General features: G+C 44.7%; 1 protein-coding gene across 1 annotated transcript in view; it reads left to right on the top strand.

Moving 5' to 3' along the window:
* Positions 1–26,579, top strand: part of grin3bb (glutamate receptor, ionotropic, N-methyl-D-aspartate 3Bb) — a gene marked incomplete at both ends in the record, with an annotated part of 146,068 nt that overhangs the window by 41,046 nt on the left and 78,443 nt on the right. The window contains 2 exons of the mRNA XM_080527278.1: positions 12,605–13,233; positions 20,851–21,943. Coding sequence (XP_080383404.1) covers positions 12,605–13,233; positions 20,851–21,943 — 1,722 coding nt within the window. The remainder of the gene's footprint in view (positions 1–12,604; positions 13,234–20,850; positions 21,944–26,579) is intronic.

Genomic DNA, 26,579 nt, shown 5'->3' with positions numbered 1-26,579 from the left:
GCCAAAAATGTAATGTAAAAATGTATATTTGACCTAAGGCCTACATTGACTCCCGTGTGAACATTCCACGGCCCTGAACAGACCCGCATGTGCAGAAGGACAGCGCACTGTTTACAATAATAATAATAATACATTAGACTTATATAGCGCTTTTCTAGACACTCAAAGACGCTTTACAAACTGAAAAGATCGAGAGGAAAATAAAAACAAACAAACAAACAAAACAAAAAAAGAAGTATAGGGGTCTAATTAATTTGTAGATTACTAAATCGAAATGTCTTTATAGGATACAGGTCTACTCTGTATACTGTCTGCAAGTATATCTAGATGTATGATATATAATATAAACTCCTCAAAAAAGTTTGGAAACGTTATTTCGGTCGATTATTCCTCTCCTTTAATAATACCAATTGCTATTGTTTTTTATATCGTTGGAAAGCCTGATTAGTCACCTTTACAACGAGGTACAACTTGTAAGGATCATGCATTCGTGGAAGGAGAAACACAGCTAAACGTGTGGGGTGACGTAAAAGTCGCATTAAAGGCGACTTGACAATTCAGACGGCGTTGCTAAATATCAGATATGTATCCGATGTAATACCACCTCTGAACGCGACCCAGGTCATGCATAAATCAGACCTGAGTCGCGTGTCAGCAAAAAAATCGGATTTGGGTCACATTTCACTGCAGTGTGAATGTAGCCAATGAGACACAATGAGGAACATTTACATGGTAAAGAAAAACCCCTTCACAACATCCAGCCAAGTGAAGAACAGTCTCCAGGAGGTAGGCATATCCAAGTGTACCATAAAAGAAAGACTTCATACAAGCAAATATAGAGGGTTCAACACAAGGTGCAAGCCATTCATAAGCCTCAAGAATAGAAAGGCCAGATTAGACTTTGACAAAAAACATCTAAAAAAGCCAGCCCTGTTCTGGAACAGCATTCTTTGGACAGATGCAACCTGTACCAGACTGATGGGAAGAAAAAAGTATGGAGAAGGCTTGGAGGCAGTGTGATGACATGGGCATGCATGGCTTCCAATGGCACTGGGTCACTAGTGTTTATTGATGATGTGACAGAAAACAGAAGCAGACAGATGTCTGTGTTTAGGGATATTCTGTCTGCTCAGATTCAGACAAATTCAGCAAAGTTGATTGGATGGTGCTTCAAATACAGATGGACAATGACCCAAAACATACTGCGTAAGCAATCCAGGAGTTTTTTAAGGCAAATAAGTGGAATATTCCGCAATGGCCAGAGTCAATCACCCGATCTCAACCCGATCAAGCATGCATTTCACTTGCTGAAGACAAAACTAAAGGCACAAAGACACACAAACAAACAACAACTGAAGACTGCTGCAGTAAAGGCCTGGCAAAGCATCACAAAGGAGGAAACCCACCATTTGGTGATGTCCATGTGTTCCAGACTTCAGGCATTCATTGCGTGCAAAGGATTCTTGACAAAGTATTACAAATGAACATTTTATTCATGATTATGTTAATTTGTCCAATTACTTTTGAGCTCCTGAAAATAGGGGACTGTGTATAAAAATGGTTGCAATTCCTAAACGTTTCATACAATATTTTTGTTCAACCCCTTGAATTAAAGCTGAAAGTCTGCACTTCAATTACATCAAATAATAAAATATGGAAATTGTGTCACTGTTCAAATACTTCCGGACCTAACTGTAGTTACATTCCAATACATTAATTAAACGTTTGTTTTGTCTTTCTTTTGTGAAATATTGATAGATAAATGTGGTAACCGTTGTATAAAAGCGTTATGGAACTCGAAGCCGTGGTATATCGTGGATATTGGCACAGCTAGGGGGTGTAACAGCACTCCGCTTCGTGCCGTGCCTAACCACCCCGCTAGCTGTGCCTATATCGATATACCACGGCGTCTCGTTCCATAATGCTTAAATCTGTCTAGACAGTCTAACTGGCAATAAGCACAAAAGGAGTATACTGGCAATTATTTCCCCTACAATGTGTACACTAGATTGAACTTGCATGCTCATACCCAGTCTACAGCATGAAAGTGAATACTTCGAATAGCGATGTGTAATGTGACCCAAGCCAGACAGACATTTGATAAATCTTAATAACAACAGTGTCTCACTGTATGCAATATCCAACATGGCCTTGTTGGAATATGTACCTGTACAGGCCATACCTCACGAACGTAATGACAGCGTTGGCATTTAAATTGATACAGAATTCCATTTGCCTCATGTCTGTTCATGCTTGATGGCAACTGCGAACACTACTTTGAGATCCAGACTGACTGCATGCTCTGATGATACCCCTGCCCTTTACATGGCAGTGACTGAGGGAGAGTCCCACTGTCTCCGCTCACTTAAGCACATTGTACACAGACAAACATCTATTAAGTCAACCAACTATCCATCCTGTGGAGTTGAGAAATGGCACATATAACCAATGAATGGTTGTGGGATGTAAATAAAGCCATTAATTTAGTTCATGCTTTGAGCCAGTAGGAAATCATCCAGATGGATCTCTTTGTCTTTTCATTATGTTGCAGCAAAGTAGGAGTACTATTTGTACCACTAAAAATAAGATGGATTTATATGTGCAAGGGTTTTAAGTCATTGCTGTGTAATTTTAATGGAAAATATAACCGCAAGCGGCAATGGGGCATGTTCCTACAGATATGCCCCCATAACCATAAATGGGGTGAGATTGACAGACACGGGGTAGTCCTACAGACAGGTTGTAGATTGACAGATAGAGAGTAGACCACTCACCTAATGTGGGCCAAGTTGAACTCATGATATACTAAGCTATGATATTATGAAGTACCCTAGGACCACGGGCCTGGAAGGTACCAGTCACCTAATTATGGCCTGATATACATAGGCTACTATGCTATGATGATAATATACACTAAGCGTAATTACGAAAATGCATTGTGGATTAACCTTCCCCAGTTAATGACTCTAAACCGCAGACCATATTATCCTGGATTGCCCGGTGTACCACCCACCCAACGGGATGCATGGTCTGTCGGTATTAGATGACGAGACGATGACGTGGCTTCTAGAAGGGTGTCCAGAAATATAGCCCGGGTGAGCCCCTCAACCAGGTCTCGGGGTGGTAAAAGGGTAGCCCCTCGGCCCCGAGCCTGGTGGAGTGGAGAGGAAAACAACTACCCATACGCCGAAGAAGAAGTTAATGACCATGTTGTATAGTTTATGTCAAGCATTTCACTACTTATAATGTGCTTACACTATATTCTGCAAGCCTAGTATAGTATGCCACCCCCATCTGACTGAATAAGGTAAAGCGATCTGTGCTCATTACAAGTTTGTTTACACTCTCCATCTCGGTTGGCATTGGTTGGCATTGGTTGACAGTTGCTGCACAGACACCAGCGATTATTGCCCACTCGCGCCTCCTCACCTCTCGGATCATCTTAATTTTGATCGACATTTTGTGTAATGTCTTATCTGCTGTCCTCCTCGCTGCGCTCAGGTTCAAATTCAAAAGGCTGGACAGAAAACATAGCTTGCTAATTGCAACCTGCGACCTCTGTCCTCTCGTATTCATAAAAGATGGAGGAGGGTGGGCGTGTTGTGCCCACGCCAAATGAAACGTCATTACGTCACAGACGTGTCGAAAATGTCAATAAATGTCAAACATTGAAAATGTCAAACATCTATAATGTCCTTCTTTTTTTTATATATCTTCAAATGCTTTGACATAGTAAAACATTGTAGTGCCCTCTATCAGCCTGTCGACTGCCATAAATATTGACGTAGCAGGGCAAATTCTCAGAGCATTTGAAACTTCTGGGCCTAAAAAAATTCTCAGATATCTTTAACCCTTCTCTCGCTTTCGGTCATACCTCTACTATTATCCCACTACTACTACTATACCATACTATTTTCAGTCAGAATTGGCCGATGTGTTTTGCACAGTGATATCTCTGGAACTCCTTATCCAATTTTTAGGGTTGACATCTAATTTGAACAGTCAAAGCAAGAGAATCAAGGGGTGGCAGACAGAATGACACCAGGGGTGAATTTCATGTTATAATTTTGCAGTAAGTTCAAAGATAGTGTTTACTGTACATTACTGTATATTATAAAAATGCTTAGGGTTAGGGCCTCTCCCTCAGGCTCCTCTCCCTCAGGCTCTTCTCCCTCAGGGACTCTCCCTCAGGGACTCTCCCTCAGGGACTCTCCCTCAGACTCCTCTCCCTCAGGCTCCTCTCCCTCAGGGGACTCTTCCTGGTCTGTTGACTGTTGGTCAGGCTCATAGTCTCGATCGCTGTTGTCTTCCATTTCTGAGACATCGTCCTCTATCTCTGGTTCGAAAAAATGCAGGTGGATTACGGACTTCCTGACTAACAGGTCTCAGCGGGTGAAGCTGGGGAAGAGCATTTCCAACTCCAGGTCCACCAGCACGGGCTCCCCGCAGGGCTGCGTCCTGTCTCCAGCACTGTTCTCCCTGTACACCAACAACTGTGTCTCCCTCCACCCCTCGGTCAAGCTCCTGAAGTTCGCAGATGACACCACCCTGGTGGGCCTCATCTCCAGGGGGGACGAATCTTTTCTACAGGGGTGAGATCGAGGGGCGGCGGAGCTGGTGCAGTTGTAACAACCTAGAGCTTAATGCTCTAAAAACAGTGGAGATGGTGGTGGATTTCCGCAGAAAAGCAGCCCTGCCCCCTCCCATCACGCAAGAGGTACCCCGGTGGCCTCCGTGGAGTCATGCCGCTTTCTAGGCATGACCATCTCTCGGGACCTTAAGTGGGAGCGGAACACCGAGGCCCACCCTAAGAAGGCCCAGAAGAGGATGTTCTTCCACCGGCAGCTGAGGAAATTCAGGCTGCCGAGGTCCATGATGGCCCAGTTTTACACGTTCTACACATCCTCACCCACTCCATCATCACCTGGTTCCGTTGTGAAGGCGTTCTCCGCCTCCGGGGACCAGGAAAACAAGCGGAGACTAGACTGTGTGAGGGCTGTTAATGGGCCGGCTATCGAACTAAAACCACGAATGAATCGCCTGTAAAAATGGGCAAAACCTTGTTGTAGCTGCTTTAATGACGAGGGTTGCGGCCAGTCCAAAACTGCAGTGACTTTCCCGGGGTCCATCAACAGGTCCCCCTTGTCCACCACGAACCCCAGAAAAGACACTGTCTCCACATGGAACTCGCACTTCTCCGTCTTGACAAACAGTTTGTGGCGGAGAAGGCTTTCGAGCACCTCCCTAACATGTCTCTGGTGTTGCGTCAAATCCTTAGAAAAAATCTAAATGTCATCTAAATAAACGAAAACAGAGTGGTCGAGGAGATCCCGTAGGACGTCGTTAACGAGGGCCTGGAACACCGCCGGCGCGTTGGCGAGGTCGAACGGCATCACCATGTACTCGTAATGGCTGCTCGGAGTGTTAAACGCCGTCTTCCACTCATCCCCCTCCCGGATCCTCACTAAATTATAAGCGTTCCGTAAGTCCAGTTAAGTGAAGATCCGGGCCCTGATATGATGGTTTCCTGATGATGGGTGGTGGCCGAGATCTTTGGTACCCAAAAGTAATTAGAGATTTGCTCAAGGTAGACAATTATGAAAGATTTATTCCAATACAGCGCTGTAGGTACGCCCACTCACAGAGAGAGAACGCACCCCAATATGTTGTTCACAGTGCCTCTTATCGGCGATAGTTGATGATCAAGCAAGCAGTTGTCTATCATACAAATCATAACCATTGACAAGGCTCTGTTCAGTCTGCCTGAGTCCCCCAGATTCTGAGGGGTCTTCGTTCTACCTCCGCCCACATCCCATAAGGAGTTGATTGTCATGGAAACCAAGTTATCTGAGCCTGGTCAGTCCTAAGTATACTTAATGACCTCTTGACTCATGTTCTATACTGGTCACCAGTCAAGTTACATGCTGCAAGGTAGACTGGCAGAGGATAAGACAGAGAGGGTGAGCCAGTATTTGGTGGAGTGTCAACAGTTTAGATGTCACGAGTTGATTATGATTACCGATGAGTTTATACAGAGCATTTAAAGTTTACAAGTGCACAATGAAAAACGCATCCTATCAGCTCACTCTTTTTTCTCCCATCTAATGGACAGTGACTTTAATTATCTCTATCTTTCACATGGCTGAGACCTCACATTCCTCTCCCGGAATCGCTATTAAATAATTCTCCCCAAAGACAAATGTGAGCCCTTAGTCATGTGGCCTGACAAAATGAACAAACCTCTCATTCCACAATTCTAGGAATAAGTAAAAGATAATTTTGTGGTTAAAACTACTCTGATTAATGATTACCTTGTTTGGACCAAAACCTTTTTATGTTAAGGAAAAATATCCAAATAGGTTCTTATTAATATGTCTAAACACTTATTACAAAATTAAGTAGGCATCATCAGTTTCATCATCAAGTCAGATCAAATATGTCTTCCATAGTTTGTTTCACAATTATACATGTTTTAACAAATAGGGATATAGTCAATTATTTTCTTTAGGTGGTGTCTTGTCTTTATCAGAGGGATTCCGGTAGCAATAAAGTCCTTGAGTCTGGGATGACTTCTGAGTATTGGAGTCTGCTTGGCATTGTCGTCTGTTTGGCGTTGTCGTCCTTTTCTCTCGTTGCTATATTACTGATAGACTCACAATAGAAATTAATCAGTTCACAATCATGATGCTTATTCAAAGGTCTTAACAGTGTTATTGAAACTCTAAATCCTCCCCCCAACTTTTCTGGCCTCTGTTGTAAGTTTGTGCTATGACCCCATTGTCTGATCTTAAAAGTTTAATCCCGTTGTGGTGAATATGTACAGCAATGTTTAACAATCTGACAAACTCCTGTGACTGAGTCTAGTGCGCTAATTGGTTTAAATCTATGGATGTCACGACGCATGCGAACAAGATTAGTGTCAGATTCATCAGTTACAGTAATGTCTGTTCCATTAGTCATCACACAGAGCGTTATATACAGAACTGTTAATATAGCTAGTATTCCCCTGATCCATAATGTGGCCTGGATCATGCGGTTTCTCTCAGCACGCATCGTCTGTCCGGTATCTCCTGTCCTCGTTTCAATCTTATAAAGCCTCCAGAGTGTCGCCACAGCTCTGTCCTTTATTCCTTAACGTATTATCCTATATGTGAATTAATGACCTTCATGTGTTTTATCAACAGCAATACTCAAACTATTTTATATTACTCTTTAACTTTCAACTTAGTGATTATCCCCCATCATCAAATCCATCCCTTTTTTCTCCTTTTCCATCATGTTTTTTGTTCAGCTTCAAAGATATGGTTTTTACCTTATTTAGCTGACCCTGTTCGAAGACGCCACAGTGATATGATGGTTTCCTGATGATGGGTGGTGGCCGAGATCGTTGGTACCCAAAAGTAATTAGAGATTTGCTCAAGGTAGACAATTATTATTCCAATACAGCGCTGTAGGTACGCCCACTCACAGAGAGAGAACGCACCCCAATATGTTGTTCACAGTGCCTCTTATAGGCGATAGTTGATGATCAAGCAAACAGTTGTCTATCATACAAATCATAACCATTGACAAGGCTCCGTTCAGTCTGCCTGGGTGCCCCAGATTCTGAGGGGTCTTCGTTCTACCTCCGCCCACATCCCATAAGGAGTTGATTGTCATGGAAACCAAGTTATCCGAGTCTGGTCAGTCCTAAGTATACTTAATGACCTCTTGACTCATGTTCTATACTGGTCACCAGTCAAGTTACATGCTGCAAGGTAGACTGGCAGAGGATAAGACAGAGAGGGTGAGCCAGTATTTGGCTGAGTGTCAACAATTTAGATGACACGACTTGATTATGATTACCGATGAGTTTATATAGAGCATTTCAAGTTTACAAGTGCACAATGAAAAACGCATCCCATCAGGCCCCCTGCAATGACTCGAACGCCGTTGTCATCAATGGGAGGGGGTATCTGTTCTTGATGGTAACATTGTTTAACCCCCTATAGTCAATGCACAGCCGCTGCCCCCCGTCCTTCTTGGCCACAAAGAAAAACCCTGCACCCGCCGGGGAGGTGGAAGGGCGAATGTGACCCACGGCGAGTGCGTCATCGATATACTCCTTCATGGCCAGGGTCGCAGGTCCGGAGAGGGAGAACAATCTCCCCCGAGGGGGCGTGGTGCCGGGCAGGAGGTTAATGGCACAGTCGTAAGACCTGTGGCGAGGTAGTTCCCTAGCCCTACTAAAAACCTCCCCCAGATCCCAATAGACCTGGGGAACGCCCACCATGGCTGGAGCCGCTGGAATGTCTGTAGACCCCGCCACCAGCGTGGAAAGGGTTCTAGGGGATGGAGCTAGGGACTGGGATGGGGTTGGATACAGGGCTGGGGATGGGGTTGGGAACGAGACTGGGGAAGGGACTGGGGACATAGGAGGGCTGATGATTCGCCCCGTGGACCAGTTAATACAGTGTTTATGCACCGCCAGCCAGGGGTGTCCCAGGACGAGAGGACAGTCAGGTCATAGTACTATAATATGACAGTCAGGAGACTCAATAATAAAAAACTGGATCAGCTCCCACTGTTCTCGCTCCACCTGGAGATGAATAGGTTGTGTGCATTGGGTAATGAACCCTGTCCCCAGAGGGCGACCGTCCAGGGCGCGAACCGGTACTGGAAAGTAAAGGTCCTTGAGAACTAATCCCCACTCGTGGGCTAAGCCTGTGTCCATTAAGTTACCCGCCGCCCCCGAGTCGCCTGCCTGCCTCGTAGGTAGAGAGCACCCGGGTGTGGTCAAAAACTTTTCGAAGCTCTGCGATGAAGAGCTGGGAACTGGCACATATCGCAGTCCCCCTCTCCCACTCTGCCGTCGCCCAGGACAGGGCACGTCCCGTTAGCAGTGTGGTGATATAGGCCACCCGGGACTGCTCGCTGGGGAAGGAGGTCGGTTGCAGGCTGAACACTAAGGTGCACTGGGTGATGAACTCTCGGCAGCCGTCTAGGCGTCCGTCGTACCTCTCTGGAGTTGGAAGGCGAGGCTCACGAGGTGTAGGGACCAGTAGTGGAGGAAGGGCTGCTGCGGCGTTGGCTGCTGCGGCGGCGACCAGTGCTGCATTGGCGGTCCACCAGGCTCTTGACGGTGAGGGACAGCTGGCGGAGATTTTCATGCATCTCCTTGAGGAGACGTTCATGCAGCATTAATCAACGAGATGGAGAGTAAGTAAAATGAAGATTCTCTTTACTGAGAAAAATGGTGCGCAGGTTCAAACATAACAACTTCAAACGGGAAAAACATTAAGTGGAGCAGTAGGGCTCAGCAACGTCTGCAACTACTAACTACAAAACTGAAATCATAACAATGCACACGGAAAATAAAGTTGAGCAATTAGGCTCCAATGTAAGTACAAGATATAAATAAACGAAAACAAATCAAGGCTCAATAAACGTCACGGGTACCTGATACGTGAAGCGGCAATACATAATACACAAAGGTTTTCCAAAGGGTTCTAACGTGTAACACAAATGATCGACTGACAAGGGAACAGCGAAAAGGGACACACCTAAATAGCCACATACAAACATACAACAGGTGACAGGCATTAGTAATTAGTCCAATAATAATGAATATCCAAGTCACCAGTAGGCGGTGTCGGGGAGTCGAGACTCCCCTAGTGACATGTCGCCCCACGAGGTGAGATCTTGCGTGGAGCCCCAGACCTGATGGTCAATTCGTGTTTCTTCCATTTTCGAATAATTGCACCAATAGTATTCTCCTTCTCACCAAGATGGTTGCCAATAGTCTTGTAGCCCATTCCAGTCTTGTGCAGGTCTACAATCTTGACCCTGATGTCCTTAGACAACTCTTTGGTCTTACCCATGGTGGAGAGGTTGGAATCTGAGCGTTGAGCTGGCGCAAACCACAGCCACCGATCTAGCCCCCATTGACAACACAAAACATGTATTCTCAATCCCAGAAATATCTGATACAGCAGTGGAGAAAATTATCAGCTCTCTGAGGAACACAAAAACAAAGGATGTCCATGGCTTAGATACTGCATTCCTGAACACTCTCGCTCGCCCGATTGCTCATTTAATAAACTTGTCCATCAAGCAGAGCATCTTTCCTGATGCTTGGAAGTCTGCTGCCGTTACTCCTATATTCAAATCTGGTGACAGAACAGATGTTGGCAATTTCAGGCCTATCAGCATCCTACCAGTTGTATCCAAGGTGGCAGAGAAATGGGTGACAGAGCAGCTGACAGCACATCTGAGTCAGGCCCATAATCCTCTGCACCCTATGCAATTTGGGTTTAGGTCCAATCATTCAACGGATACAGCTAACTGCTATCTGCTAGAGTGCATAAAATCAAAAATGGACAGAGGTGGTGTAGTTGGTGCTGTCTTTTTAGACCTAAGGTAGGCCTTTGATACAGTCAATCACAAGGTCCTCCTATCTAAATTATCCTCCTTCAATTTATCCATTGCTGCCATCAACTGGATGGCTTCATATCTATCCAACAGGAAGCAAGCTGTCCGTATAGTAGATACTCTATCTGCGGCGCTTACAGTGGAAACTGGTGTTCCCCAAGGATGGCTCTGGCCTGCAGAGGGGGCTTGCAGGACTGTTGGTGAAGGGGATGGGGGCCTAATTGACATTGGCTGATGTCAATTAGGTCCCCATCGGATGGCTTTTAACTGTTGTTTTTGTCTTTCCCTGGGAGAGAGGTAGAGACGGCGGAGAGAGAGATGCCAGCAATGCCAGTAACACCAGCAATGCCAGTAACGGCAGCAATGCCAGTAACGCCAGCAATGCCAGTAACGCCAGCAATGCCAGTAACACCAGCAATGCCAGTAACGCCAGCAATGCCAGTAACACCAGCAATGCCAGTAACGCCAGGCAGCAGAGACCGAAAGGGTTGGCAAAACGGTGAACAGAGCCAGCTTCGGGCTCTGCATATTCAGTCAATTAGGTCCCCATCGGATGGCTTTTAACTGTTGTTTTTGTCTTTCCCCGGGATAGCGGTAGAGACGGCGGAGAGAGAGATGCCAGCAATGCCAGTAACACCAGCAATGCCAGTAACACCAGCAATGCCAGTAACACCAGCAATGCCAGTAACGCCAGCAATGCCAGTAACGGCAGCAATGCCAGTAACGCCAGCAATGCCAGTAACACCAGCAATGCCAGTAACACCAGCAATGCCAGTAAAGCCAGGCAGCAGAGACCGAAAAGGTTGGCAAAACGGCGAACAGAGCCAGCTTCGGGCTCTGCATATTATTATTGAGAAACGTTCACAAAAGTGATTATTATTATTTTGAATACGAAAAGTGTATCTGCGAGGGTGGAGAATAAACTGGCTGCACACTTTAAACTCCCCTGGTGTCCGGCTCCCTCTGTGCATTGAACTTGTTACATGCACGCAATGATTTTTTCCCATCTGTCATATTGTATTACAAGCTGGTCCCAAGCAGGATCAACCACTTTTCATCAACTTGACCCCCTCTATAAACAAGCATTAAAGACCCTAGATAAAAAGCATCTCAGGTATCACCACTGTCACTCAAAAGTATAACTTACTCACCCTGGACAGTCTTAGACTGTATAGCAATGCCTGCCTTGTTTTTAAAATCCTTCACGGCCTTGCCCCCCCCACCAATGAGTCAGTTTGTGACCAGAAAGGACAATGACAGAACAACAAGGTCCTTATCTAGAGGGGACAGTGTGGTTCCATTTAGAAGGAGCACTTTTGGACGTTCAGCCTTCTCTGTCCGAACCACGCAGCACTGGAACACTCTGCCCTCTAATGTAAGGACCTCCACTACCCTTGGGCTGTTAAAATAATTCTGAAAAACTGGCTTAAGGGAAACCAAATCTGCACCCATAACATAATTTAACTGTGTATTTCTTAACTGTTTCTTTCATATGCTCTGTATGATGCTGTTTTATTGTTTATTTTATCTTGTGTCATTTTAGGATGCCTTTTTTTTTTTTACATCTTGGCCAGGGACTACAGATGAAAATTAGCCTCCTGGCTAAATCGGGTGTATTTACACTTGTTGTCAATTGATATGCATTGTCCCTTCTTAAATAAACAGAAAATGTAAACTGATTGATTGATTGATTCTGTGGACAGGTGTTTTTTTATACAGGTAACAAGTTGAGATTAGGAGTACTTTCTTAAAATTATAGACTGTTAATTTCTTTGTAAGAGGGTAAACTCACAAAATCAGCAGTGGGTGAAATACTTATTTTCCCCACTGTACTCTAATAGCAAACGCAAAGCCTAGAATCAAGACTAGACATTGACAGCTCTCTTAGACCTGCACAAATTATGTGACGGAGCACACCTGACTAACTAAAAGCACCTGTCAATTGTCATAATACTTTTGGTACCATGAAATAGGGGGATTATATATGTATAAAAAGTGTAAATGCTGATGTACATAAATCCACTCAAGCTGACAAATCTATACTTTACCTCATAGTAACTGTTTGATTTTAAATACAATCTTTTGGAGTATACAGTCAAAAGAAAAAAAGAAATGCTTTGTTGTCCCAATAATTATGCAGTGCACTGGAGATAAATTGGGTTCTATTCTTATTTTTCTATCCCATCTCTCTCAGAACCGCTTCCACCTGCAGATGATGACTGGCATCCCCCCTTCAGGCCTCTCAGAGTTTCTCTTCACTGTCCTCCAGAGAAGTGGCTGGCAGGAAGGCATGGCTGTGCTTTGCCAGGGCTGGGAGGAGGTGGGCCTGCTGCAGCTGCTCGACCTCCAGAGTCGCGTGGGCTGGGGTGGTGCTGGCACCACCCACTGGCATTTCAGCGCCCTCCTCAACCTCACCCAGGAAGATACCCAGATCAAGGACTTTCTATTAGAACACTTCCGGCACAACCAACCCCCTCCCCCAGTTGTGCTCCTGTTTGGGGCTGACACAGAGTGTGCAGCCACAGTGCTCCGCAGCGCCCAGGAGCTGGGGCTGACCCTACCCTCAGTGCACTGGATCATGGGCCATCCAATGAGCCCAGACGCCCTGCACTCCATCGGTCTTCCCCTAGGGCTGCTGGCTTACGGCGAGGTGGAGCGCAAGCCGCTGGATTTTTATATTCACGATGCCCTGCAACTTGTTGGCTGGGCCGTTGCAGAAGCGATAGTGGTGCGGCCGGATCTGGCACTTATCCAGAATATGGTCAACTGCTATGACAAGCCCAACAAACACGAGGTACCATCCTCCGGGCAGTATCTTGCCAGGTATGTTTGGCTTTAAAATGATTTATTTTGTGGTGTCTATAGAGCTTCACAAAACCTTAAAAGGTATTAGTTTTACATGCAGAAGATACTGTTATGCACTCCCTTATCCTAATACACTGAGGTATAATCAATGATGAGGTGTGTAGATGTAGGAACATAATCCACGCTGTGGAGGTGTTAAATGAGCCTTCAACTCTGGAACTCCCTCCCCCCCGACATCAGGAACATTGATTCAATCTCCACATTCAAAACTCACCTCAAAACTCACTTGTTTACGCAGGCGTATGTCCGTTGACTTACTGTTCCTGTGTTGCTCTGCTGCTAGCTATGTATATACTGTATATTTCTCCTCTGATTTTTTATTGTATTTGAATTTTGTAACAGTTTTTTAAATTTGTTGTACGGCGACCTTGAGTGCCTTGAAAGGCGCCTTATAAAATAAATGTATTATTATTATTATTATTATTCAACTGCACATCACACCATTTATTATCTGCTGACACCAAGGCTACTGAAATTAAAATATTTAAAACATTTGTTATAATAAGTAGGGGTGAACATCCCTTGCCTCAGGCCATTTTACACTTCCACAGTGTGGAGTATTATGCTATAACCACACACTATTGATTATCCTGTATATACCAAGGCTACTGAAACCTGAAATAGTTCAATGTTTCATTTTATGAGGAAGCTAATGGCTTGTCTCTACTGGCCATGTTGGTTAACACAGAGTGTCTAAATGTTTTGCTACACTACACCACACCGAATCTGGCTGGACCCTGGCTGAGTCGGCCATGTTTCACAAACTTTTCACGAACGAGGCCAAGGCAGTCCGTCAGTGAACGTATAAAGGGTTAAGCCCTGTCAAATCCATCAATAACCTTTCAGGTTTTGCATAAATAACTAAATGTTCACTTTCTACTCTCATTGATGCTGAAATCGAATATGAATGCACAAGGCACATTCGTTATTTTTTACATGAAACAGATATTCCGATTTAATTTGCACCCAAAAAAAATGTAAGTGACCCAACGGAAGTTTATGTAAAGTGCGGCCATATCTCCGGCTAGTAAGGTCGTATCAACGTGCAGATTGTTTGTACGTCTTTAGGGGACTTAGGAGCACAAATTGGCTCCCGTCGCAGCCCCACAGCCCGAGCTACGAGTGGAAGAACTAAACTTACATGAAACTTACATTGGGTTGCTTTAAAGTCAAGCTTCAGTTTAAGATTCACTGTATAATAGATTTAAAACATGTGATGGAGCATTACTAACCTGACTCAGATGGTTTCTTTCACACAACCATCTAGGAAAGGTCCATTGGAAACTGTTTGGAAAAGGGCAGGTACTTTCAAAAATACTTGGCAGGTGATTGGATGAATCTGTCTATCACCTTCTCTCATGGGCTAATTTCAGAGAGCATTACCTATGATACCATCAAACTGTTAACTGCTCTAATTCTAATGCAAGGATGAGAACTTAAAAGATATGAATTGGAACAACATATTTATTTATGGTTTTTTTAAACAGCTGCCAAAATAGGACCTTTCTACAAACAAGGTTATTCAATTATGGCTAATAATGATTACATATTGCACATAGAGCAATCAAGTTAAATAACGTGATAATAAAAATGTCCAGTAAAAAAAATAATAGGTCCTTTCTGTAAACATTGAAATAGATAAAGCAGGAAAGTATACCGTTTGCAGGCAACTCTTCAACTCAAAGTCGTAATTTATGAAGTGCACAGTGGGACTGAGATATGGCTCGGTCGTCCTGCTCGACCACAGATCGGTTGTTGTTGCATAGTACCGGGTACTCAACATTTCCCAGCTCCATCTCAAGTATCTTCCTACATTCCTCGTACATTTCTGGGATGGCCACATGACTAAAGTACGTGCGGGAGGGCATATGTGCGCATATCTTTTATCCAGCGTTTGGATGAGGGAAGTAGGTGCTGTGTGTGGTGATGACAGGGGAGCAAGAGTTAGTCCAGAATGAGGGGATGTTTGTGCCTTCAGTGTAGTGTAGAGTCCGGTGTCGATGTTGCCGGGAGCCTCGGTGGATGTAGCGGCGGCGGCGGAGAATGCCAGCCTTGGTGGCGGCAGTGGCAGCAGCAGCAGTGAGGCGATGGTCATTGTTCAGTGAGTGAAGGTCAGTGGCAGTATAGGTGAGACGAGAGAAGGGCAGAGGGAGGTGGGGGGTAAGTGAGATGAGCGGGAGTCCAGGGCAGAACGATAGGAGCAGCAGGAGGGTGAGTCCAAGTTGGAGATGAAACCAGAGTACAGATGGGAGTAGTTCAGTGGATAGGTTGGGAGTGACTAGTAGTTGGTGGGCAGTGAGTTGTATAAACATGGCAGTGAACCAGAGTGGCAGCGTGGTGTTGTTGTTGTCATTGGTATTGCTGGCTTGGGACCGAATCCGCGTGGCCGGCCAGCCTAGCCGTGCCATGCCAGCGACCAAATCCTGCAGTAGTGAGTGAAGGTTGGGAAGGACTGACACTCACCTGCGGAGATGGCAACCCCCGAACTGGCGAGGGAGTGGTGGCTACCTCCCAGGACGAGGGTAGTAGCACAGCGCGGCCAGGCTAGCGTTGTCTGAGAGCGGCGCACAGCGGGTCGGTCAGCAACACACAGAGCCGGGGGACAGGAACGATGGTGTCGAGAAGTGTGAATCCAGTGGGAGTTAGTAATCCAGTGATGGGGTTATGGTGGCGGTGAATACTGTAGTCCGGTAGTGGAAGCAGTGAGAGGCGGGAGGTGGCGGGGGGGGGAAAGCAGCGGAGATCGGTAAAAAATAAAATAAAGTAAAAATAGAAATAGTGGAAAATAAAATGTAAAAAAAGCGGAGACTTTTGGGGGAAGGCGAGCACACAAAACAAGGTAAACGTTGAAAACAAGAAACTATAGACACTTAAAGACAGGACACAAAAAGATAGGACAGGGAAATAGAAGCGGCAGTCGCAGAGCGGTGCTCTGAACCCGGAAAAGCAGCTACGGCAGACGCAACAGGACAACGAATGAAAGAAGTGAGGTCGACCGTCTGGCTCAGTAAAGCCAATAACCTTGCTCTCAACACCGACAACACCAAAGAGCTGGTGGTGGACTTCAGGAAGAAGAGGCAGGCACAAGACTCCATCGCCATCAAGGGGTCTGCTGTAGAGTGGGTAAACAGCATCTAGTTCCTGGGGGTTCACATCACCAACGACCTCACCTGGGATGTACACACCATCCAAGTGGTGAAAAAAGCACAACGCCGCCTCTTCCATCTCAGGCGGCGTTGACAGAAAAAGTTCAGCTTAGGCTTTCATAGGCACAACCGAGAGCATCCTGACAGGCTGTATCATTGCCTGGTACGGGAACTGCACTACCCTAAACTGCAAAGTGCTGCAAAGGGTAGTGTGGACAGCCGAGAAGATCAGCGGTTGTGTGCTACCCTCCATCCAGGACATCTACAGTGACTGGTGTGTCAGAAAGGCCCTCAGGATTATCAAGGACCACAGCCATCCAAATCGGAAATTGTTCGAACTACTGCCATCGGGCAAACAGTATCATATTCTTGGGGCTAAAACGCAGAGGATGTCGACCAGCTATGTCCCACACGCAATCAGGCTCCTAGGGAAATGCACTGGCATAAGGGAAAAAACTGTCCCCCTCATACCACCCCCATTGCATTAACAATATATATTATGACTACCTGATTACTTGAACACTACCTACTTGAACCAGCACAACCTGATTATTACTTGAACTTCCCTTAATGTTGATTACATTAATAATGTTGGGATGTTGACTTGAACTCTGCTGCTATTACTTATTACATTATTTTGATTTGCATTCTGCTGCTATTACTTTAATCTATCATTGCTGATTTGCACTATCGCTGCTATTATTGATTATTTTTATATCCTGCTTATTTTATTATTGATTTTGTATTCTGCTGCAATGCCAATGTCAAATGAACCTGAACCCAATAATCTTATTCTATGTAACAGTACATTCTGTAGCAATTCTGATTCTGATTCTGATTATAGAACACAGAAGGTTCTCTTTAACGGAAGCCTCTCAAATGCAAGCCTGTGTATGCAGATGATTCACTCTAATGTCTGCACCAACAGTTAAGGAAATCACCTCAGCCCTCAACATAGAGTTGCAGATAGTATTTAACTGGATCAATGAAAACAAACTTGTCCTGAACATATCTAAGAGCATTGTATTTGGAACAAAACACTCATTAAACTATAAAACACAGCTGAATCTGGTAATGAACAATATTGCTGTTGAGCAAGTACAGGAAACAAAGCTTCTTGGTGTAACTTTAGACTGTATACTAAAATGGTTAAGACACATAAATTCACTTGTGCAAAAGATGGAAAGAAACGTATCTGCAGTTAAGAGATGTTTGTCTTTTTTAACACCACATCTGACCTACTCTGTATTATCACAATTAGATTGCTGCCCGGTGGTCTGGTTAGGCACTACAAAACAGAGCAGCTCGGCTTGCCCTGCAGTGCACAATGAGAGCAAATCTAAACACATGCATGACCGACTCTTCTGGTGAAGAGTTGATGAGAGGTTAAAAGCATCACATCTTTCGTTTGTAAACCATATTAATGTTCTGAAAACACCTGTCTGTTTGTATAGGCAACTTACACTCAGCTCGGATGCACACACACACCCCACCAAACATGCCAACAGTGGTAACTACACAATTCCAAAAACTAAAACAAATTCGAAACAACGTGCAGTGCTGTAGAGCTATGGTTGAATGGAACACCCTACCAGGTCATATCTGTAAAACCCAGAATGAAATGAAATGATTATTTTTTTTAAACAAGTGAAGCAACACATCCTACGAATTACGTAGATCTTAGATGTGTATTTAATTTTAATTTCTGTTGTTTATTGTTTTGTGTGTGGATGGTTCTTCTTTGTTATGTATTTTTGTGATACTCACTAAAAACTAAGGCTGTGAGCATTGCTGCTTTTTATTTATTTTGTATTTTTGTTATTATGTACAGTACAGGCCAAAAGTTTGGACACACCTTCTCATTCAATGCGTTTCCTTTATTTTCATGACTATTTACATTGTAGATTCTCACTGAAGGCATCAAAACTATGAATGAACACATATGGAATTATGTACTTAACAAAAAAGTGTGAAATAACTCTAAATACTTATATTTTAGATTCCGCAAAGTAGCCACCCTTTGCTTTTTTGATAGCGCTGCAAACCTTTGGTGTTCTCTCAATGAGCTTCATGAGGTAGTCACCTGAAATGGTTTTCACTTCACAAGTGTGCCTTGTCAGGGTTCATTAGTGGAATTTCTTGCCTTATTAATGGGGTTGGGACCATCAGTTGTGTTGTGCAGAAGTCAGGTTGATACACAGCTGACAGCCCTATTGGACAACTGTTAGAATTCATATTATGGCAAGAACCAATCAGCTAAGTAAAGAGAAACGAGTGGCCATCATTACTTTAAGAAATGAAGGTCAGTCAGTCCGGAAAATTGCAAAAACGTTGAATGTGTCCCCAAGTGCAGTCGCAAAAACCATCAAGCGCTACAACGAAACTGGCTCACTTGAGGACCGCCCCAGGAAAGGAAGACCAAGAGTCACCTCTGCTGCTGAGGATAAGTTCATCCGAGTCACCAGCCTCAGAAATCGCAGGTTAACAGCAGCTCAAATTAGAGACCAGATGAATGCCACACAGAGTTCTAGCAGCAGACACATCTCTAGAACAACTGTTAAGAGGAGACTGCGCGAATCAGGCCTTCATGGTCAAATAGCTGCTACGAAACCACTGCTAAGGAGAGGCAACAAGCAGAAGAGATTTGTTTGGGCCAAGAAACACAAGGAATGGACATTAGACCAGTGGAAATCTGTGCTTTGGTCTGATGAGTCCAAATTTGAGATCTTTGGTTCCAACCGCCGTGTCTTTGTGCGACGCAGAAAAGGTGAACAGATGGATTCTACATGCCTGGTTCCCACCCTGAAGCATGGAGGAGGAGGTGTGATGGTGTGGGGGTGCTTTGCTGGTGACACTGTTGGGGATTTATTCAAAATTGAAGGTATACTGAACCAGCATGGCTACCACAGCATCCTGCAGCGACATGCCATCCCATCCGGTTTGCGTTTAGTTGGACCATCATTTATTTTTCAACAGGACAATGACCCCAAACACACATCCAGGCTGTGTAAGGGCTATTTGACCAAGAAGGAGAGTGATGGAGTGCTGCGCCAGATGACCTGGCCTCCACAGTCACCGGACCTGAACCCAATCGAGATGGTTTGGGATGACCTGGACCGCAGAGTGAAGGCAAAAGGGCCAACAAGTGCTAAGCATCCCTGGGAACTCCTTCAAGACTGTTGGAAAACCATTTCAGGTGACTACCTCTTGAAGCTCATCAAGAGAATGTCAAGAGTGTGCAAAGCAGTAATCAGAGCAAAGGGTGGCTACTTTGAAGAAACTAGAATATATATATATATATATGTTTTCAGTTATTTCACACTTTTTTGTTAACTACATAATTCCACATGTGTTCATTCATAGTGTTGATGCCTTCAGTGAGAATCTACAATGTAAATAGTCATAAAAATAAAGGAAACGCATTGAATGAGAAGGTGTGTCCAAACTTTTGGCCTGTACTGTATGTTGATTTTTTTCTTCTTTGTTATGTTTTGTGATGATTTATTGTATATGTTTTGTGTGGACCCCAGGAAGATGTTGTGGATCCTAATGAATCAAATCAAATCTGAAAGTGTGACAGCTGATTGTCTATCCAGGGCCCCCTTACCTGCTGCAGCTCACCCGGAGGTGAGGTGGTGGCACTCATCTCTGGCCTGTTAGCTGTCTCCCCCAGTGACTTAAGTGGTTCTGGGACCAATTAAGCGATCCACAGTGTCAAATGCTATAAATGCGATAAAGATGGCTGTACAGTGCTTCCTCATATCAATAGTATTAACAATGACATTTATCACTAGAGATGCAGCAGAAATGGTGCTCTGACCAGCTGTACAGATTGGCAATTATTCAAGACACAATTCTAACTTCTGAAAGGTATGAAGTTGGACATTTGCTAGCATTTCTAGGGTTTTAGATAAACATGAGAGCTTTGAAATTGGACTATAATTATTTAAATCACTCGGGTCACCTCCTTTATGAAGTGGGAGCACCTGCCCATACCTTTGGGAGTCCAAGGGTAAATATGCGAGCCGGGGCGCTTAGGTGGTGTAGCGGGTTAAGCGTTGACCATGTAACCGCAGGGTCCCCGGTTCGATTCCGGCCGGGGACATATCCTGCATGTCATCCCTCCTCTTTCTCTCACCCATCCTTCCTGTCTAAATATCTACTGTGTCTGTCAATGAAATGAAAAAATATGAGTTGGACTGCCCCACTCAGAAAAAATAACAGAAAAAAAAGATGTGAGCCAAGGGCTCAGCCACGAGGGGTGATGCCTGTTTTAAAACATCATGATCCCTGTGGAGTTTTGGTCTATATCTACCTATATCTTCATCTATATTTAGCAGAGCATCGAGCACCTCCTTGGTGGTGAAAGTCCTCAGTGATAATAAAATTCAAACTAGTGTGATCTAATCAAATCTAAACTGGCCCGTAGGTTCCTGTCCAACACATCCTTCTTGGGGCTGACGGGGCCTGTGAGGGTGCAGCAGAACATCTCCCGTATCGTCACCTCCCAACGCTTCCACATCTGGAGCCTGCGGCGGGACGTGGTAGGCCAGCCCATCTGGGTGACGGTGGGCAGCTGGGATGGCGGACATCTGGAGTTAGAGGACCAGGGCCTGTGGCAGGGCTCTGGTCAGCACCAGCGAGACCAGGGGCAGGGCGGTCGGGAGGGAAGCAGGTGGCGGGCGGGTAAGCCGGTGGCAGGCAGTCGGGTGCGGGTGGTCACCCTGGTGGAGCACCCCTTTGTGTTTACACGGGAGGTGGATGAGGATGGCAACTGCCCCGCCGGCCAGTACTGCCTGGATGCCGGCACCAACAGCTCAGACACTCTAGAACTCTACTTCTACGAGCTGGCGCTGGGCAACAGCAGCTTCCTACCAGCGGATTACAGCAAGTGTTGTTACGGATACTGCATCGACCTTCTGGAGAAGCTGGCCGAGGACCTGAGGTTTGAGTTTGACCTCTACATTGTCGGGGATGGGAAATACGGTGCATGGAAGGGAGGGCGCTGGACGGGGCTGGTAGGGGACCTCCTCAATGGAGTAGGTGACATGGCTGTCACTTCTTTCAGCATCAACTCGGTGCGAAGTCGGGTAATTGACTTCACCTCGCCCTTCTTCTCCACTAGTCTGGGTATCTTAGTGCGCAGCAAGGACACAGTGGCACCCATCGGTGCCTTCATGTGGCCCCTTCACTGGTCCATGTGGGTGGGCATCTTTGTGGCGCTGCACATCACCGCTCTCTTCATTACACTATACGAGTGGAAGAGCCCCTTCGGCATGACGCCGCATGGCCGCAACCGCGTCAAGATCTTCTCTTACTCTTCGGCACTCAACCTGTGCTATGCCATTCTGTTCGGGCGCACTGTCTCGTCCAAGACGCCCAAGTGCTGGACTGGGAGGTTCTTGATGAATCTGTGGGCCATCTTCTGCCTGCTGGTGCTGTCCAGCTACACTGCCAACCTGGCTGCCGTCATGGTCGGGGAGAAGACCTTTGAGGAGCTGTCAGGGATCCACGATGCCAAGGTGAGAGGGAATATGATAAATTTGCACCAAGCTACTTAAAGACTCCATACTACTGCTTTTCACTACCACTCAGATAGAATAGAATGAGTAGATTGGACATGGTCCGTCAACCCACAGCAGTTAGGATGACTGCAAACCAATCACAGAGGTTTCAATCCAGAATGTGGAAAATGGCAGCATTTAGAAACAAGTGAAACACGTTATTTTTGTAAACTGGAATAAACATGACCTTCTATTGATGAAGAATGAACATTTATTTTAGTTTTAGTTGACTATTCCACTGATTGTGACCCAAGACAACCGATTGCCATTAGGCTACATGGCCTACATAAAAATAATAACCATTATTTTATTTTTTATTTTTTTACCTTCCACCAACCATTTTCACGCCTTAACTTTAATGGTCCAGGGAGAGAATTATTTCCAACAAATATTATGTATATTATATATACAGTGGGGGAAATAAATATTTAACACATGTTGTCCAGTAAATGTATTTCCAATGAGCCCATTCAAGTGAAACTTGCACTAAACTTTGGTATTAACTCAAACAATCCAGACAAAAAAGCTGAACATTTAAGTCCATATGTAAATAAAGTTATGTGTAATAAAGTGGAATGAAACAGGAAAAAAGTATTGAACACACTAACTGAAATTAATTCAATACTTAGTGGAGAAGCCTTTGTTTGTAATGACAGCTTCTAGGCGATTGCTGTATGAAGTAACTAATAGCCTGCAGTATTCAGGTGTGATTTGGCCTATTCCTCTACACAGATTGTCTTTCAATCTTGAAGATTGCGGAGGGCCCTCTTGTGAATCTGGATCTTCAGATGCTTCCACAAATGTTCAATTGGGTTTAAGTCAGGTGATTGACTGGGCCATTCCAACAAGTAGATTTTCTTTCTCTGAAACCAATTGCGAGTTTCCTTTGCTGTATGCTTTGGATCGTTGTCCTGCTGGAAGGTCCACCCATGTCTCATCCTCAGCATCCTGGTGGATGGCAGCAGGTTCATCTCAAGAATCTCTCTGTACATGGCTCCATTCATTGTTCCTTCAATGATATGAAGTCTGCCAGTACCACAAGAGGAGAAACAGCCCCACACCATGATACTTCCACCTCCAAACTTCACTGTTGGTATAGTGTTGTCTGATGTGATGTGCAGTGTGTTCTCCCCAAACATGGTGTGTTGTGTGACAGCCAAAAAGTAAAATTTTGGTCTCATCTGACCGGTGTACATACTCCCAGTAGTTCACTGACTTGTCCAAATGTTGTTTGGCAAACCTTAAACGAGCTTCAACATGTCTTTCTTTCAGTAGTGGAGTCTTGCGGGCTGAGCGTGCACAGAGGCCATGGCAGTGGAGTGCATTGCCTACAGTTCTTTCTGCCACAGTTGTACCTGCTGCCTCCAAGTCTTTCTGGAGCTCTTTCCTAGTGGTCCTTGGCTCTTTGGCTACTTTTCTAAGTATCCTTCTGACTCCCTGATCAGAAGTCTTGCGAGGAGCTCCTGTGCGTGGCCGGTTGATGGTGGAGTGATGTTGCTTCCACTTATGGATAATGCCCCAAATGGTGCTTACTGGAAGATTCAGAAGTTCTGAAATATGTCTGTAGCCAATTCCATTTTCATGTTTTGCAGCAATCTGGTTGCGAAGGTCTTGAGACAGTTCTCTGCTTTTACCCATCATTAGATGTTTGTTGTGTGGCACCTTGGTAACAAAAAAAACCTTTTATAGCCCATCAATATATTCTAACCCAGCTGACATTAATTAGCACAGATTGGAGGTAGAGTTGCCTCCTAATTAGTTGTGGTTTTCAGCTGGTTCCTTGCCTTTCCTTGCTGTGGTGTACTGGTTTTTCTAAATGAATTAATTTCAGTTAGTGTGTTCAATACTTTTTTCCTGTTTCATTCCACTTTATTACACATAACAAACAACATGTTGATGTGTTCAATACTTATTTCCTCCACTGTCTCCCATTTGACACAATACATAGCAGTCTACCAGAAAGGGACACAAAGAGACACTTGCTGCAGGCTGCTTCAAACAATTTTTTCACAGGTTGACTCTGTGACAAAGGCAACAGTACACAAACCTATCCACCTATCTATGTTTTCAATCTTATATTTGTTATTTTGTGTATATTCTAAAAAGCATGACTAGATAGTATATGGCCGGCTTTACACCGCAGGTCGAAGTGACACAATTCCGATTTTTTTTTTTGCGTTTTTTTCTCATGTGGCACAGATCGGATATGTAACATGTAGGTGTAAGCAGTAAAAAAGCACATTGAATCTGATATTCTTGTAGTAGATGAGTGTAATAGCAGACTAATCTACCTATTCTATGTCATGCGCACTGTATGTCCTTTACGGGATTCCGTACCTTGAAGTTTACAAGTAAAGTCACACTTACCTTGAGTCTGTGTCCGTGCATTCTTATTAAGAATATTACAGTGGCGACGAGTTGATGATATCGTAAAAACATTAAAATTATTGAAAAGAAAAAAACTTGAACTTGAAAACTGACCAAGTGAACTAGAAGAAATAAGGAACCTGCGCCGTTTTTGTCAAGAAGTGAGTGCGGCTAGCAACAAGTCAGCAAGCAACGTTGCCGCGGCATAGCGATGAAGTCATGGCTTTGATGGGCTCTGCTGCCCTCTGTTGGCGAAAGTGAACACTACTGAATATTCAGGTAAAATCGTTTCTACAAGGCAATATATAAAAAAAAAAATTTAAAGAAAAAAAATGACTACTATTGGAAAAGTACCTAACTTTGATTCAACAAAGGAGGATTTTGAGTCTTATCTGGAACGTTTTGAGAGTTGGCTGGCTGCAAATGAAATAGAAAATGTGAAGAAAGCAAATGTGTTTATCAGTGTTTTGGGCCCAACTGAATATAGGCTGCTGAAAAGTCTCGCAGAGCCAAAGAAATGTGTGGAACTGTCTTATGCTGAGCTTACTAAAGCACTATCAGACCATTTCAAGCCTAAGCCCATTATAATTGCTGAACGCTTCAGATTCTATAAGCGCCACCAGAACCAAGGTGAAGCACTGGCAGACTACATCCTGGCCTTAAAACGGTTAGCTAGTTCATGTGAGTTTGGCCAGTTTCTGAATGATGCTCTCCGAGATCAATTTGTGTGTGGTCTCACAGGTGAAGCCTATCACAGACGGCTTTTGACAGAAAAGGATCTGACATTCAAGAAAGCCTGTGATGTCGCCCTGGGACTCGAGCTTGCCCACAAGGACACCATGGAGCTGTCGGAGCACTCAGAACGCCAGAAGGTTCACAAGGTACATGACTCAAGAAGTGCAAGACGTGCACCCAAAACGCAGTATGCATCGGACAAAGCAAAGCAAGGTTGTTATCGGTGTGGAAGAGATAATCACCGACCCAGTGACTGTAGGTTCATTAATGAGAAATGCCACAATTGTGGGAAGACAGGTCACGTGCAGAGGGTGTGTAAAAGTGCAAAACACACAGGAAGAACTCACAATGTGTCAGAGGAAGAGGAGGAAGGTGAAATTGAGACAGTTGAACTATTCAACATGTACACCGCTGAAGGACACAAAGAGGGAATATATGTAAAAATTTAGCTGGAAAACCAGTGAGTATGCAGTTGGACACAGGTGCTTCAGTTACCATAGTTCCGGAACATATCTACAGAGAACATCTGAAACAGTGCCCTCTCCAACCAGCTGCCGTCCGTCTCTCATCTTACACGGGGGACAGGATTCCTGTGTTAGGCCAGATACAGGTACCGGTCAAGTATGAAGGAAGAGAGTGGATGTTACCACTGCTCATAGTAAAAGGCGACAAGACAGCCTTACTTGGCCGCAACTGGCTGAAACAGATAAAGCTGAACTGGGCAGAGATCTTCAGTGTGAAAAATGACAAGCCAGTGAGTACACCTACACTCACAGCCCTGCTAGAGAAGCACAAAGGACTGTTCAAGGATGGCTATGGAAAGATGCAGGGTTTCCAAGCGAAGGTCAGAGTTCAAGAGGGAACCAATCCTAAGTTCCACAAGCCCCGCCCTGTTCCCTATGCTTTAAAGGAAGCTGTAGAGAAGGAACTAGAACGCTTGGAGAAGAATGTCATCATCTCAAAAGTGGATAGGAGCGACTGGGCTGCCCCTATTGTCGTGGTTCCCAAGAAAGACCGCAGTGTGAGGATATGCGGAGACTACAAGGTCACAATAAACCAGAGTATTCAGAAGGAAGAATACCCACTGCCAAACGTCGAGGATCTGTTCGTCACCCTAGCCGGGGGTAAGGTTTTCAGTAAGCTTGACCTGTCGTTTGCTTATCAACAGCTGATGCTAGACTCAGAATCGGAACAGTATCTAGTCGTCAACACCCACAAGGGGCTATACAAGTACCATCGTCTAGCCTATGGAATCTCAACAGCCCCTGCGATATTCCAGAAAACAATGGACCAGATCTTACATGGCATAGACAACGTGGTTTGTTTCCTGGATGACATTCTAGTGACAGCCCCCACATTGGAAAAACACATGGCTGTACTGGACAAGGTGATGAGCAAACTGGAAGAATGTGGCGTGAGAGTGAAACCGTCGAAATGTGAGTTCCTCAAAGACTCAGTGGAGTATCTTGGATACAAGATCGATAGCCAAGGT

The sequence above is a fragment of the Nansenia antarctica genome (assembly GCF_963989245.1).
Source record: "Nansenia antarctica genome assembly, chromosome: 1".
Classification (NCBI taxonomy): Eukaryota; Metazoa; Chordata; class Actinopteri; order Argentiniformes; family Microstomatidae; genus Nansenia; species Nansenia antarctica.
This window is presented reverse-complemented; position numbering and strand designations above follow the sequence as displayed.